Here is a 17,452-nt window from a genome sequence, read left to right on the forward strand (position 1 = left end):
GAGAAAAAAGCCCTTAAAACAGTGTACTATGTACGCTTTTATGAAACATAGCTCAAAGAAATATTTAGGACTACGAACGGTCGGAATATATTTTAAAGGATATAAAATATTTATGTTCAAAACTTATTGCACGTGTTAGAAACTGAAAGAAAATTTGTTTAATATTAAGTTCTTAGGTTAGATAGTTAGCTGAAGACGATTGACTTTTCAAATTATTATTTTGGTCTTTATATTTTCAATTTCAAGTAAAATCTCCTTCTCGTCTGAAAGTTGATTAAAATTATGGTACATTAAAAATAAAATTTAGAATATAACAACAATATTAAATTAGATAAGACTTGCTGAAAAGTGTCACGATCTAAAAAATCGAATTTAACATTAAAATACTTAATATTTATTAGCAATGAATCAAGTTTGCAATTTTAAAACAGTTTTTTAACCAACCGCCATATTAAATCAGCTCGGTTATTATAAAAGTTCAAATTAGACTATTTTCGGACGAACAACTTATTTTTTGAAAAGCTTATCAGAAAATGTAAAGTTAAAAAAATATGAAAGTGAAATGATCAGTTGAACCTACTTGAGAGTTTGATCATAATTTAATCGAGTACCGCGTTTCACAAGAAAACACAAATACAATTAAGTAATAATTCCTGAAAAAAATGTGATTGCAACGTAAATAAACCGCTAATTAAATAATTTAATGTACCTGATTTGATATAACTTTTGTGATATCCCCGTAATAGGTAGAACAAAATAAGGAATGCTGTGCTAGTCAAAGAAATTTTCAAAAAACATAAAATGTTCAACAATTTTTTCTGACTGATTGAATTTCAAAGTACAGATTTTATTTGTAAATACATAAGCAGACAAACATTGGAACACGAAAAGCAATTGCCTGAAACGGCAAACGTTCCCATACAAAAATAAGGGATGAAATGTGAGAGGTCAAAAAACAAAAATTTAGAAAATTTGTTAGCAGTCATCGGTAATAAATACATAAAACCAGTTGCAAGGTGTTAATCTGTTTGTGGTAAGTTGGACTTGAAAACAATTAAAAAATTCAAGGAATGTAGAATAATAAAATATGGAGCGTATGGAGTCAACGTGATAATTTCTATAAATTATTGATCGATATCTGGGAACTGTGTGCTTGATGCTGTACAAACTCGCTAGAAGAAAACTGGAACTGCTGTTTCAAAAAGTTGGGTAAAAATTGAAAAGTTCGAAATAAAATACACGTTTAAATTCATTTTTGTTCACAGAAGAAGATGATCAACCGGCAGTAACCGAAACAGCGGGACTAGGGCCATAATTTAGAAAGAAGCCTTCCTTGGTAGCACAACTTTTTCATTTGTGGACCTTGGCTGGGCACTCTTCCTTCGAGGGATTATGGATGCCGCACATAGAGTATCCATTTGGATTTCTGGTGGTGACGGTGATTCTTTTGTGATTAGTTGCTCTTCTTCTTCTGCATTTCTTTTTTGCACTAGAATTCGCATCATTGCCGACTTTTTGCGGCCGGATCCGTTACTGAAAATAAGAAGATTGAAGTTTACCAGTGTTGTTATCATATTTATCATATAGTTTTTTGTCATTTTTTAACTGAATTCTACAAATAAATCCAGTTGTGGCAAAATCGGGATAACAACGGACGCTAAGCAAAAGTCTGATTTTGTAATTGCAAATTTTGTAATTCCGGTTCAACCAGATTCACAGAACATATGACAATGCGGCTCTTTCTGCACGTGACCTAAAACGTGATCAAAATATTTATTATTTCACGTTTCGGTTATAATCGATTATCAAGAACAATTCCACGTTCCACTTTATAAACTTACAATTTAAAACTAGGTGCTTCTGGTTGCACTTTACCCACTAAACTTGTTGACACGTATGGTTGTCCATTGCTGGTATTAATGTATGTTGCTTTGACGGTCTGAAATTGCAGTATGAACAACCCATCGTTTGTAAGTGTTGGGTAGAAGAAGACTGTGCACCGAAAGAAAGAGTAGTGTGCAAAGTGTGTTGAAATGGTGAGTGAGTGAAGAAGATAGAAGATTACAATGAATTTACGGAAAATTGAGATGAATTTAATTTTCATCAAAAATTACATACTCTTTCTTTGTCGCACAGTTTTCTTACCCTGTCTCCAATTTTTCTAGTAAAACCAATAAAGGATTTGATTCCAGATATTTACCCGATATTCACCTTGTATTCAGCTCAACCATTGAACTTCCTTAGTATAAACTATGCCAGTAAACTTGTGGATTCCGCCTCAAAATGTAGTAATAAGATTTGGAAAAACCTTCACAACAAATTCTAATTCTAATCATGTTTTTTTTTCAAAAATCCACATTTTCCTCGTTCATTTATGCCAAAACTACACTTAAATCTGCTAGCAAATATATTCATAAGGGAGAAGAGATAGATACCATTTAAATGGAGAGAATGGGAACCACGTGCTACAAACTATTAAGGGTGTTTCAGTCTGGAATCAAAACCTTCAGGTTCGAAGAGGTACAGAGGTTCATATAGAAAACAATTTTACACCGGTTTCTCACTCGATGAGCTTCTAGTAAACACACGTTTCACAATTTTTAAAACTACTAATTTGAAAACTCGAACTGGAAACTAGAATGTGAATTTTGAAAATCAATCAATAAAAGCGCTTAGAAGCTCAAGAAGCGGCTTTCAGAAAACTAATGCAAAATCACGTGTATTCAAATGAACAACTACCACCACAATCAAATTGGAGACGTTTTTCTTTCAATTCCAAGTTTTGCAGGTAAAAACCCGATCAACAAACATCATGCACACCCATCATCATTTTCCAACAATCTTGTATGAACTCTTCACTTTGAATCATGCGCGTCCAACATCAGCCAATCAGTTTAAGATGTCGAGATTTCTGTACAAAAACTGTCAAGCCTAAAAGCTTCTATATCAAACTTGAAGCTTGTTTGGTTTTGTACAACGAGCTGGCACAAAACTTTAAAAACGTGTTCTACGGTTGTTTTGGAAAAGTCCAAACCATGCGAAGATTTTTTTTTCCTCGATGTTTTCAATTTTCGAATTATTTGCTCTGGGTGAAGAGAGTTGTGTACAAGAAGATAGAGTGAAAAAAATCACCACAAGTGCAAATATAAAAGATTCAAAGAAGTTCCAAAACATGTGGACTAAAGGGAAGTAATAGAAAATCCCATTTGGTGAAGAGAAAGGATTTCATCGCGTGGTCACGTGCATAGTGTCGTCGAACGGGCGTTTACCTTTGTTGCAGTTGATCCGTACTTGTTTGTAATTGTCATCGTCGGATGGTTGAGCAATGGAGAGCTGTTGTCTCCTTCCAGGTTTAAATGACGACGAAGCCAGTGAGGCATCAGGTCAATGAATGCTGCACGCAGTTGGAGGTTGAGCACTGCGTAGAGTAACGGGTTCCATACCTGAATACTAACTTCAGAAGAGTCTAAAGCCAAAAATGTTTAAATAGTATTTTTGCTAGAACGTCCGTATCTTCACATTAAACACTACTTACCGTTGAGGTCATTGCAATGCAATGTGTAGCAATTCCAAAGATATATTCTTGAGTTTTGATGAGCTCTGGCAAATATTCATAGTCCCTCAGAATGTTGAACGTCACTGACCAAATCCAGCTGAAGAAAAATATATTTTCTAATGCTCACATGATACTCTAGATTCAATTATTACCTGCAAGCGAATGCGACTACCATACCAATAAGCATTCTATTAGTTCTTTGTCTTCTCTTCACAGCGATTCTTTGTTGATCACTTAATTCCATTTCCCAATTGTCTGTTTTTTGCTTTTTCGCCCCTTTGAGAATCATGCTTTGTCCGATCTTCAAAGAAATCGCAGTGTAGGATATGATGATGATGGTAAGCGGAATGACGAGCTGAAGAAACATCAGAGCTGCACCATAAATTTTTCTCTGGCTTTCATTGGCTCCCCAGTTTTCCGTGCAGTACTGCCCACAAAAATTCTCAAACTCTCCCAGCTTTTGCTTGAACATTATTGGGGATGTGATGGTTGCAGCAAAAGCGCAAATAATCTGCAAATTGTAAGATTATATTTGCTATAGGTTTGCATATTTTAGTCTTACAGCAATCACTCCAACCGCTTGATAATGCGTAATAGGTTTCCTCATCGGAAATCGAATCAGGATGTATCTGTCGATGGAGATTGCAGTCAATGTGAAAGTTGAGAAACAAAGGCTGATACCCTGAATGAAGAAATATGTTGCTAGGTTACAATTGACAATTGAGCTTACAGCAATGAATGGTGCAATTCGGCATAAAGCCTCTCCAAAGATCCATTCTTTCTTGAATGCAGTAATCGGAGTGATTGTTGCAGATGTGCAGCATACCACAATATCAGAACATGATAAAGAAAGAATAAACAGATTCGGAACAGTTTGAAGTGATCTGTATGGTTAAGATTATGATACTCGATTAAGAATGTTTATGAGCTCACTTGTTCCTTGTGATTGCCAAAATCACACATGAGTTTCCAATTATTCCGGCGGCAATGATTATCAGGTAGAGAAATGCAAACACTAACATTATGTACCACTGAAACAGTATTTATTATTGAAATGTTCCTAATATCGTGTTAAAACTTACCCTTGATGACAAATCTTCTCGATACAACCATAATTCTGAGTTGAGATTCAGACAATCGGAGCCATTCATTCTGAAATAGAAATTAAAAGTTTTATATTCCTCTAAAAAAATATACTCCCGTATTATGACAGCAAAAAGAAATCCCAGAAAGTGCAGTTACGCCTACAGAAGAAATGAAGAAAATTAATTCTCAGAGTCGTTTTTCATTTCCGCTTTTAGAAATAAGAGAGAGGAAAAATATTGAAAGGAAAATAACATAAAGTACAGACAATCAATCTGTTATTGGTAATTTATGTGTCAGAATGAAATGGTTAGACAAAAAAGAAAATGAGTATCAAGAAAAATTGAATCCTACGTAATTATTCGAATTATGCTTTCAAAGCAGAAACAAATAGTTCTGTTATATAAAAAAAATAGTAAAACTACAGTACTCCTACCAGCGAAGTACAGAACGTTTTTTGAAAATAACCCTTTCCTATTAGAAGCTGTGAACAATGAATACACACGACAATTACCAAGACACAAACTCGTTAAAAAATCTAGACTAACAGAAAAATGTAGCATTTCAACAAATGATATACTCATACACAGTTCCTAGTATTCAATTAGAGTTTATATGTGGAAAATGAATAAATCTGAGAAAGTCATGCATTTATCAAATTACACTTTAATTCAATTTACTATAAATTTGTCTACAGTAATCTTAATCGTATTTCTTGAGAAAAACTCAAGTTTTACGATTTTTGAATGCTTTCTGAGTTTTTACGTTTGTTGGTTTTGCAGCTATTAGCTCAAAATGACAGTGAATTGTTTTTCAGAAAAATGAATAAAGCTGACAGCTGCCTTTATTATTTTCAAAAACAGCATCTCAAAAATTTTTGGGGGTGTCTCCGTTTTTGTTCGTAGAAACACGACCATTACACCAAAAATCAAAATGGGAACATAACGATGTTTTTTGAAATATTAAGATAAAATCTGCAAGAAAAATTTCTAAGATCAGTTTTATAGTATGACTTTGCAGATTCATAAACTTTACCTAAAAAACTATGATTGCTTTAATTTTGGTATTCATCGAAGTCTAGACGCCTTCAACCTTTGAAAAATTGAAACTAAATATAGACGTGAAATTTTTGAAGAAAGTTGTGTTGTAAGGAGTGATGTGAACAAAAAAATTACCCGAGCTACTTAGAAAATTAGATTTCAAAGTATTGATGTTATATTTGTTCACTAGAAATGACTGGCAGGCGCCAAAATTTAATTATTCTCACTAACTATTACAGTAGTTACAAAGGAAGCTTTACTAGAAATCAAGAAATCGAGAAGACTTGAAGAAATTCAATTTTCTTTAGTCTCAATTTGTATCCTGCAAATTCTAGACATCCTCCACCAATTTTCGACCAAACTAACAGAATAAAAATATAGGTAAACGTAGTAAAGGGAAAAAAAGAAGTTTGATCAGTGAGGGGGGAATATCTCACTATTTTCTTATTCCTTTTATTTCAGAGGTGCCTGTCCCGGAAGTGGCACCTAATTGTTTGTTGCTGACTCAAAACGGCTATACTCTAAAGATATATGAATTTTCAATTTTAATTTGTCACGAATAGCAGACTTCTTTTTAAAAGAAAAATTACAAGAGACCAGGGATTGAAAACAAAGCACATGAGATGAACATGACGGCATAGACAGGCACACATCAAAAATTCACGGGATGGTTAGCAATTTTTTGTTTTTCAGTTCTGAGCTTATTGCCAGTTATTTAGGTATTTTTCTCAATTTAGCCGACTATATTCGTAAACATGTTTTCTCTAATTACTCAATGGTCCTCATCACGTTATTCAACTAGTTGGCCAGCATCAAAACTGAAATCACTGTTCTGATTCTTTCCAAATGGCTTTGAGTATACAAATATCAGAAATGTTAACAATGAGTAATACGTAGTCAAAATTAAGGAATATCTAAAATAAGTGACGGCAGGTGAAAAATAACTGATGTAGGTATCGTAACGTACAAAAATAAAATGAATCAGAAAAGTGTTGAAAAATGAGCAAACAAAAATATTATGATGTGAAATATTTGATATGAATAGGAAGTCTAATGTATTTTTTTTTTAATTTCCTATGGAAGATGTGCGTGATGTGGTGTTGAAAATTAATATGTGTCTGGACTGTATTGGAGCACAGGGAGAAGGAGAAAAGTGCTATTTCAGATAAATTATTTGTTATTGGAGTAATATCATGAGTACAGTAAAATGCATAACTAATAGAAACGTTGTTAATTATGGGTCTATTTTCCCCTTACAAATACGATAAGTTTTTTTGTGTCAAGAATAAATATTATTATTAAAGTTCTACAACTGTTTTTGTCGTCCAACTGGAATGATTTTTTTTTCAAAAATAGAAAACGAAATAAAACCTGTTTGAACTCTTGGTAAGTCCAAAGTCTTTAATTATTTATCAGTTTCATGGAAATCGTTTGTGGGCAGTTGTACGTGAGACGTACTAGATTCGAAAGAAAGCCGTTGTGATCAGAATATCGGAAATGGTTATGATGATTACGAGGATAATACAATTTTGGCCGATCGAGATCTTGAGTTGTCTAGAAAAAAGTAAGAATATTTCAGAAATCACGTTTCATAGGTGATCATACTAGTTCTGAATCGGTCTGGAACTATTCCGAAGTTTACAATTTCAAACAAAAACGAATTCAAAAATAAATGAGTCAAGCGGATTTTAAGATTAATTGGGAAGTGCGATGTGATATCTTACAAGTGACAAGTCTAGCTGGTCAGATGTTTGAGCCAACCACATCAAGCTCACTTTCCACAATGACGATGCTTTTGCTCAGTGTGTGGGAAAGAGCACAATGGACGAGAGAGGAGCAAGAGAGTAATCAAGAAGAGAAGAAACAATTTGAAGGTCTTACTCCGTACCTATCTGTCTTGATGTCCCGTGTCTTCTGAATTTCGCATAGTCTCTGGAGATTTGGAAACGGCAGGGATTGCTAACCGCGTTCCTTGCTCTAGGTCTTACTCAACGCTCCCCACAACAAGCACAAAAATAATTTAACCTAGTGAGCCGGCCGCTCTTCTTCTATTTTCTTCCTATTTTCTTAACCATGATCATTTCAGTTTATTCTTCCTCAATCCCTTCGTTTATTTTCTTGTTGTCTTTGTCTATCTTGCAAGCCTTACTTCCACAAAATTGAAAATTTAGATCAAAAATAACACAAACAACTCATCAAACTCTAGAGACCAAGTTTCAACGAAATTGTTGAGTTTTATTAGTAGAGAGATGAGCAATAATACCAATATTTGTCTCGTGAAGAAAGAGAAAAGTAAAAAGCAAAGAAAAAAAGTGAATAACAAAAAGCCTTCTAGACTTAACGCTTACGATGGAATAAGGAAAATTGAACTGAGCAAAAACTAAGCCAAAAATGAGCATATGGTTTCTATTATTAAGAAGATGAGGCAATAAAATTGCGAGGGCGCTTAATCGGGATAAGATGATATGATGTTTATTTGATTGATCATTGTTGTGAAAAATCATGATCAAAAAACTGGGGAGTAGACTGGTCAATGGCGATATTTATGCAAATCTTCCCGAGCAATGAAAAACTGACAACTAAATGGAAGAATGGGAATAATAATACGTACAAAACATTCATAAGGTTTTTACTTAGAAATTGTAAGAATTTTCAATGTTTTTGAGTATTCCACCTGTTCCACAATAAGTAAGCTTCCGTTTTATAACGCGTGACATCATATAATAAGTGGGATTACTTGTGTAAATGCAGTCTGACAAGGTAATACGTCTTGGGTGATATATAGGATAAGTTTACACCTGCAGTCCGTCTATACTGTGAATTCTTAGACCATTTGACTTCAGAGATTAACATGGTTTCGACTGCGCCATGTGGAAGTCCTGCACCGACGAACGGATACATCAAATGACGACAACAAGAATCTTAGCTGAATAGCAGAATACTGATGTCATGATGTTTTTTGTACAATGACTAAAATTTTCAAGTTTTTTTTCAAAAACCTATAGTACAAACATTTGGTTTTTGTTTGAATTGATTTGCATTTATGTTAAACGGTTAGTGCCTTTAGAGAACAAAAACCAATGGAAATTGAGAAGGGAACAGGAGAACAAACAGGCATTCATGGAAAAAAAAAGAATGTGGAGGGGTTCAAGTTTGGGCGAAAGTTTTGAAAGACTCTCTCCTTCTTCTTCTGGTGTCCGATTTCTGAAGCTTACAGAAAGACGAAATGAACGAAAGGGGAAACGGCACGAGTCAGACAGAATTTAAGTCCTTAGACGTGGAAATTGTTTCGCTCCAACGCGTACGAACGGACGAGAATCTTCGGATAGATTTCTTGAATGAACAACATATCGCGATTGCATTCGAATTCCAGACTCTTTGTCGAATATTTGAGAGAGGGGCGGAACTAAGTAAGACGCGGAGTTATAAAGTGAATTATGACGATTATCTGATTGGATTAGTTGAGGAAAAGAATTTGGTATAATTTGGAGTAAAAGGTGTAGAGAAGATGTGTTTAATGACGTGCCCGCAAGCGTGGGGGATTAAGATGTTGCAAGTCATTGTGGGGGTCTCACGCTCTCCAATTTCAGAATGTATTTTTAAAGAAAGATGTCTGGGCATAGAAAAGGGGTTTCCTCAAATTGTCTTCTACTGCCTAAGAGTTTTGTTTTAAAGTTCAGAAATCTATCATTTACTTAAAGTTATGTGCACAGTTGTATAACAGGGTACTTATGTAGTAGCCGTAGCTCGAAATTTTTAACGATGGATTTAAATTGACATAACATTTTTTAGTTTTAGGATCAGAAATGGTAGAATTTTAAGCCTGAAAGCGCAACCTAACCTGGCGCTTTGATAGATTTTCAAAAAGAAATAAATGAATACTTTATTCTTGCGGTACGGCTACTAATTAAGTACCCAAAAATTTGATATTCAATCTCGATGCAACAAAACTTAGGTTGATACCTATGGTAAATATACAGATAACATGACATATTGTAGGAGCAAACAAAAAATTCCCACAAAACTTTGTACCACAAACTATTAAATTCAACAAAGCAATTTTAGAATTACTATTTTTAGACAACAAAAAACATGTTTAAACCTCCATCAAACAAAAACAAAATGGGTTTTTTCCTTTAAATGTTTCTCATTTCCCCATTCATCACAAAATTTATGGGATCACTTCACTTGAATCAGATGTTTCAAAAAGAACAACTAAACTTACAATTGAATTTGGACAAAAGCTCACTGATCATATTTTGTAGGGATGATAATGAATTTAGTACAATATTACGAAAACTTTGATGTTTTCGAATAATCAACGAAAATTGAAAATATTAATGTAATTTCTTGATTTATGGTTCTCGAATTTCAACCAAAAAAGATTCCGTAAATATTTTTTACTGCACAAGTAATAAAAATCTAATTGGCTTAATCCTGAAAGCACCTATAATGTTCAAGAGGTTCAGCTTTTAAGCCATACATGTGTTTTGTGTGACTATTCTAGAAAATGTACTAAATTAAACTATCTTCTCTGCTTAAAATGTAAATAAATTATCAGGAAATGCGAATTTAGCCAAAAAGGAAGAGGAAAAATGATGGAATGAGTGAAGGTATGAAAAAGTGGAAAGAGAAATTAGAACGGATTCCGGGAAATTCGAATAAGAGGTGTTGACTGGGAAAAGGTAGAGTTAAGGTCATTTAGATCAAAAGATGCAAAAAGGTAAAAGGAGAGTCAGGATATTCTAATTTTTAAAAAGAACAGGATAATTTAAAATTTAAAATTCTTCTCTAATTGATGTACATTTTGTCCCAACGTTATCCCAAATTCCAAAACTCCAACTTGTTTCATTTGCGTTTCAATTTTTTAATTTTGACTATTAAACTACAAACTAGCCCAAGCAAAAAAATTCAACTAACTAGGACTACATCATATTTCAAATTACTCCAAATATCCCTCGAGGTTTTCATTTTTGTTTACCGTGCTGAAAATGAGAGAAATGAATTATCTCAACCTCTAGTCTGCAAGAAAAAAAAGAGGAAATACGTGAGGCACGAGCCGCTCATATTTATATAAATTCTTATGAAAATTTTTGTGAATGATTACAATTTTTGATGGATGAAGAGAAAAAGAGAGAATTAATTGAATCACACTGACTCATTAGAGACGCCCTTTTTCAGCAGAACCTCGGCGAACAAATGTAGTCAACAAAGGGATTAGACACTATTTGTGGAAATGAATAGAGGAAGAAATTGAACTTTTTGAATTCAAACCACAACTGGATTATCTCCCCCGCGTCCAGAAGCTAGAAGCTTTCTCGCAATAACAACACATAGGATTTCATTTCTATTTATAGTAGCTTTCCTAACCAACCTGTTGTGGAGCATTTCTTTTTTTGCGTTTGCTTCACTGCCTTGGGTGAGTAAAATAAATAGATTGCAGGTTTCAGAATCAGGCAGTTAAAAAAACAGAAAAGGGAGGAGTTGAAAATACATTCAAAAGGTTGAATTTTGTTAAAGGAATATTTTATCATATTTTATCACATTTAGCTTGTCCTAAAAATTTTCGGAAAAAAGTCTCTAAAAAAATTTTCCAAGTTCCACCGATTGAAGATTTCCTATACAAGGAACTTTTGTTGCACCGGAAAAGGGAAAACAAGGCAATTGAGTTCTTGTTACTGATGTTTCAAAGTCACGCAGCCAAACGGCCCAAGCAGTTTGTAAGTTTTGTATACTTACTTATAATACTTCTTATAATACTTATACAACTTATAATACTTATATAATACTTAAGTTTTGTAGTTGAAGGAAAGAAGGAATGTTGAAGAAAAAAGGAATAAAGATAATGACTTTATTTTCACTAATTCAGAATCCGAATCTCTAGTTCCTGGTTTGCACCTCTTTTGTATTCTAATTCGAGCGATAAATGCCATACATCCAATTATGTACAACTTTGTTTATAATTTGTTTTCAAAAAAATTGAAAGGCTTCCGAATTGTCTGAAAAAGTGATATCAAATAATTTCAAGAATATAGAATTAAATCTATTTTAAAGTTCAAAAATATTATGAGAAGAAATAAATTTCGAAGAAAAAATGCGACGGAATATTTTAGGAAGGAAAGGGAGATCATTCAAATTTTGAGAACTCTGTAGTATCTCTACCGTATTCAGGAGCTTCAAATACGTACGGATTGTGTCTGGGATTGCGATGATATTCGAAAATAACAGGAAAACTAAACGCCACAAAACTGTATGTTGAAAAACAAGAGTAAACAAACTGTTTCGCTGGACATCTGCTGAGATTTCATTTGACGCTATCAATCTCCGCTAAAGGCGTTTGAGTTTCTAAGTTAGATTCTAACAACTAATATATTTTTGCCGATAGGAAGTTTTACACGATTCTCAATTTTAAATATATCCTCTAATATCCTCTCAGATTATCTGTTTTTGTTCGATAAGCTTATAATTTTTAGCGATCAAAATTCTGCTGTTTCAAACTGATTAAATATTGAAAAAAAGCGATAATGAGCGAGCATTCTCGTCAAAACCTGTAGGCTAAGAAGAACTTAAAATGTACATATTTAGCTTCCAGGTTCTTTTTCGAAGTACATAAGTCACTCATCAAATTTTTACGCAACCTGAGACTATAAACCAAATATAAAATCAGAAAAGAAAACAACATGTCCCAATGTGATGAGAAAAAACTACGATAAGCTTATGAGAAAAGAGGATGTGTTTCCGGAGGCTGTATATATTGGGTGGGATGGGGTAATACATATTACATACGTGAGAAATTGCAAAACATGATTCACGTTTTTTGCGCGTGAATACTCAAATTAAACCATCATTCATAATTGATACAAGCATTCAAGTTGAGCAGAATGCGCAACATGTTTTTGTGATCAATTGGGGAGAACCTTTACAAAATAATTAAACATTCTTTCTAGGGAGAAATGTGTATTATGAACGTTTTAAACAATTTTGAAAATTGAAACTAATACGTAGAATGTGTAATATTCAAAAAGAACCGAAAATTGAAAATTTCTCAAAACATTGCGAGTTACTATAAATTTGAAAAATTGCCCAGTTTCAACTCTTCAAGAATCAAAAAAAACTTACAAGCGTTTTCCAAGGTTCACATTCATTTTTGAGAATACAAAGAATGATGAGAAAGCAAATAAGAAATTTCTCAAATCTCAAAAGACAAAAAACGATGTTAGTTAGCATTTTCTTACTCAACCCTCCCAAATAGTAACATAAAAATAAGCTCAATTGATCGGACAAATGGCATTTGTGACGCAATCTGCTGAACATGCAAATAACTTCCGAAAATATTATACTAAGCCTATCGCAGCGCAACATGAACTTGGCCAAGGAATCGAAAATTAAAATTTGAATGTGAAAGGCTTTTTCCGTTAAATGCATTTCCCAACGCTTCTCAGATAAATATCTTCTTTAAGCACAAAATAGAATGAAGTAAACGAATTTCCACTTTACTCCTCCGTCCAAGTCTCATCTAGATATATCGGGCCATTTACTATTTCTTCCAAAATATTCGCAAAAGCTCGAATCTATTGCACATCTTGTTCCGGACAAGCCAGACTGCGTCAAACATGCATATAGCAAAACTTCAACCTTTGTTCATTGTTTTCCTCATCGGGACCGGCTAAAAGGTGTACTTCTAGGTTGGTGACTGGTGTTTTCATAAATTACGAGACAATTGGGTGCCTACGTTGTCTCGTGACTTTGGTTTTCTTTTAATGTTCTCATTTTGTATTTGTTCATCGCGGTCAAAAAAACAAGAAGACGGAATGAAATAAATGGTTATTTTCCCAGAACCACTGATTTTTTAAGTGGAAGTAGTTTTCATAATTCATAAAAAATTCATTTAAAAAAAGCAAATGGGCTAGACAATGTGGTGTTTTCAAAACAAAAGCACATCACAATTATATAAACTGAAAATTATTTTTGAGGTCCGTAACAACCAGGAAATATGTATACGGTAATATTGCAAATTATTAAAGATTTTGGAAAAAAAATCATGTTCTTCAGCAGGTTCAAAGGAAACAAAAGAAAAAGCGGAGTGCTGTGACAATCTTAAAGCTGTAGTACGGTAGGTGAAAAATAATTGAAAACCATTACAATAGTGGTGCTAAAATTACCAAATATCAAAATGAAATTTTTGAAATCTTGACTCGGAGTAAAAAAAAATTTCAATAGCTTTTGAAAAGTTTATCATAATATTTTATCATTTTTGCAATATTAAACGGTTTTAATCATGTCCCCACTGGCTGTACAACATATCTTTCCGCCTACTCACAACCAATCGTAAAAACTTTTTTCCTCTTTCCCCTTCCCACATTTCACGTCAGCATTTCTGCAGATACCTTCTAATTTTGTATTTCAGATACATTATAATAACACCATGCTGGCATTTTTAACATTTTGAGCTTTGAGCATCAAAGATCGAACACTATGCGTTTCTCTCCTAATATATAAGATCAATTCTTTAGCGGCTCTATTTTAAAACGTCATTAATGAAATGAGTACGGAGAGAGAGACAGAGAGGAACTATAGGTGGGTGGTATAAAAAACTCGAGAGAGCGGGAGAAAGTTTCAAAGTTTTCCTTCCTTCTAAGGAATTTGATTATCTTAGGTCAGCGAAAAGTTGCAAAGATGAAGTGGTTGGTCCGTAGGAGAATGAAGTGCCAAAAAGTACAACGAGTAAGAGGAATACTGTTTTTGGATCCAAAAAATCTAGATTAAATCGTTCAAGAAAAGTCTTACTATAAGAATCTTGAAAAGTAAAAGTTCAACATTTGAGCTATTGTAAAATCGTTAGCAAAAAGTCAAAAAGAGCAATGTTCACAATTGTAGCGATTTTTTTCAAAATCACAAACGAATTGCCATTGATCTGCGAAAAACACCCAACAAACTCACACCACCCTTTGATCCATATTTTTTAGTTTTACTGGGTACAATTTCTCAATTTTGCCAATGATTTGTTTCTTGTTTTACATGATTAGCTGCAATTCAGTATTGTCTAACGCAATGCACCAAGAATCTTGATTGGCACCGAAAAATTGAGAATGTTGATCTAAAGATCAAAAACCCTTTTTTTTTTGGTAATGGAAAAACACCAATTCAGAAGAAAAAAAAAAGAACTTCACCAATTGAAAGTCGCATGACTCGTTCTCAACTGAGAAACGTGGAAAACGTCATCATTTGTTTTCTAGAAAAGGGGTGGCATTTTAAACTTGTTGAACTAAATTCAATTTTATGCAAAACGGAAGAAGGTTTCGAGATGTGATTTCAATTTAAGAAAGTTTTGACGGCGACGAATAAGAGCTGGTTGGCTCAAAAACACAATCGAGATTTGTCAGAGAATGAGTGATGGTGTGACAAGTGCACCACAATTTTGGAGTTTTCACTCGAAATTAGTGTTGTTTTTTTTACCATAGCTCGTCAAAATAGGCAATAATCTAATATTCACAAGTGTCTGAATTTGGGCTTAGAACTTTAACACTTGAGTTGTGGGAGGGTTTCTCTTTCAACTTTCCCAGAAACTAATAGACACCTCATTTGAAATGCGGAGGGGGACCCATTTTCCATTTTCAGGAACTTACCTTTCTCCAAACTTTCTTGCTCGGGTTATATTCCCGATTGTTATTGTGCCAATTTCCAGTAACATTGTTCTGTATATGTGTCTTCACCTAACAACTTTTCAGTTGCAATTCTCCGTAAACTTTGTGTTGATATCTGAAAATCAAACGATTGGTTATATAGTTTACAGTGACCGAGAGGCTTACCGTGATTAAATGAGAGCCTGGTGCCAAGGCAAGCTGGGCTGAAACAAATTGTATTTAGATAAATTCAAAGAAAGAATGGACAAGAAGAAATTGTGAGAAAAGATTAATATTATCCTCAACATCTGGCACCAAAAGCGTTTGTTTTCAGAAACGTTTGTACATTCTGCACTAATGCAATAAACTAATCGAGTTGGAATGAGAAAAATGGAGCAAGACAGGCGGAAAAGTTAATTTTCAGATTCTTAGAAAAAAACAAACAAAATTTTATGGCGGAGGATTACAATGACAAAGGATTTTTGCCTTTGTAAGTCTTTTCACTTTTGAAGAAACTAGTCTAGACTAGAACATGTGAAAACACCTTGAACTTTTTTTCAAGTTGTTTTAACTTTGGTGAAAAGTCAAATACTGGAAAATATTTTTTAATTGAATAAAATTATCTTTAATTTGTTTAAGGAGAATTTCAAAACCAACTAGAACAGGTAAGAAAACTTCAATTTTGCATTACTTGAAGATGGGTGAACTAGAAAGCTTTACCGCCAAACCTATTTTTTTTCAATGTGTACTACATTAAAGTTCTACAACATTATTTTATTTTTCAAATTAAAACTAAATTATATGTTATCCATAGAATTAGTTGATTTCATATTTCCTTACAATTGGAAAAATAAGTTTCGAGAAATACACAAACAATAATCACTACTTTTGTTTTTCAATCAAATTTGTGGAATTTAACATTTTTATATACTAATCTAAACATGACTCTACAAACAAATTTTTGTTATACTGTGAAACCGAAAATATAAAACAAAAGTGCTTCGATTTTTGGAGTTGAAAGAACAATTCGAACTCCGAACTCACTTCATCAAAAACCAACATGATTTTCTTCTTGTACAAAGATCGCAACAATTAAAACGGAAACAAGTGTAAGGTAAATAATAAAAAAGGACCAACCGACTGCAGATTGGCTTGCCCTTCTTCCGCAGGCGTTGCTCAATTGTCTTAGAGGGTCCATTTGGTTGTAAAAAAAGGGATTGAAGCCAGGAAAAAGAAGAATGGAGGGCGGAGAGCGGAGGAAAAAAGGTTCGGAGAAAAGGATGATAGAGTCATGCGGGGATGACCTCTAAGGATGTGCAAATGTTGCGTTGATTATTCAAGTCTGCGATTGGATGATTGGAGGATTGGGCTGATTTCGTCATTTGCTATCTAAGATTCAGGTGAATGCAATGAAGGTTCGGAGACCAAGTGCGATGCGTAAGAAAATGGTAATGAGCGCTGGGGATATTGAATGAACTTTCCCAGATCTTTGGAATAATTTTTATAAGACAACAGAAACTTGTTTTGTTGGAAAGGCCGTAAATTCTGTTACAATGTTATGTATATCAAATCTTTTTGCTTTTTTGTAAAATTTTTTTGATTTAATATCGTGTTTTTTTTCAGAGACTGCTTTCAAAATACATAACTATTTATCAGCGTTTATAAATTAGTAAGAAACACTGGAATTATCCATAAAAACAACAAAGTCAGTGAAAAGTTTGTGGGCTTGTTGCACAGATATTTATAATTTTGTTTTTTTTTTCGTATGTATTACATTAATAAATAAAAACATGAATCTTCACAAAGTCCGCTTTGTTTCAGCTGTGATTTGATAAAAAGCTCATCGAAAATTTCAAAAATTGTTCGTTTAAAAAACTTTCCAATCGTAACTTGAGATTGATTTTTTTGCAAAAACTGAAAGTGTTCCGGCAAAAAAATTTCGGCTAAGTTACACTGCGGGTTACGTTTGGTAACACAAATTCCCATAAATTCATCAAAATTTGCGTGCTTTGTGCCTCACTTACTTTAGAGTCAACTTACTTGCCTTAGAGGATACATTAATTTTTAATTTTTTTGAAGTTCATGTGTCTTCTGCAAAACGAAAAAAACATTGTGCATTTATTTAAATTTTCTTTTTGCTAAACGTTTCC

At 33.5% G+C, this 17,452-nt stretch overlaps 1 protein-coding gene across 4 annotated transcripts; it reads right to left on the reverse strand.

The window, feature by feature from the left end:
* Window positions 1-826: 826 nt before the first annotated feature.
* On the reverse strand, window positions 827-15,533 carry npr-4 (G-protein coupled receptors family 1 profile domain-containing protein; the record flags this gene model as incomplete). Of its 4 annotated transcripts, none has more annotated exons than NM_001307874.4 (11): window positions 827-1,533; window positions 1,842-1,939; window positions 3,292-3,443; window positions 3,536-3,653; window positions 3,709-4,067; window positions 4,119-4,238; window positions 4,287-4,440; window positions 4,490-4,587; window positions 4,639-4,708; window positions 15,306-15,438; window positions 15,489-15,533. In NM_001307874.4, 9 exons carry the CDS (start codon window positions 15,368-15,370, stop codon window positions 1,879-1,881), a joined length of 1,197 nt encoding a protein of 398 aa, NP_001294803.1. The 4 variants fall into 4 exon arrangements, with proteins under 4 accessions (NP_001294803.1, NP_510101.2, NP_001300304.1 ...); NM_001313375.3 differs by having other exon boundaries at window positions 831-1,533; window positions 3,270-3,443; window positions 15,489-15,526; NM_077700.7 differs by lacking the exons at window positions 15,306-15,438; window positions 15,489-15,533 and having other exon boundaries at window positions 3,270-3,443; window positions 4,639-4,707.
* Window positions 15,534-17,452: the final 1,919 nt, after the last annotated feature.

Source organism: Caenorhabditis elegans, chromosome X, assembly GCF_000002985.6.
Source record: "Caenorhabditis elegans chromosome X".
Classification (NCBI taxonomy): domain Eukaryota; kingdom Metazoa; phylum Nematoda; class Chromadorea; order Rhabditida; family Rhabditidae; genus Caenorhabditis; species Caenorhabditis elegans.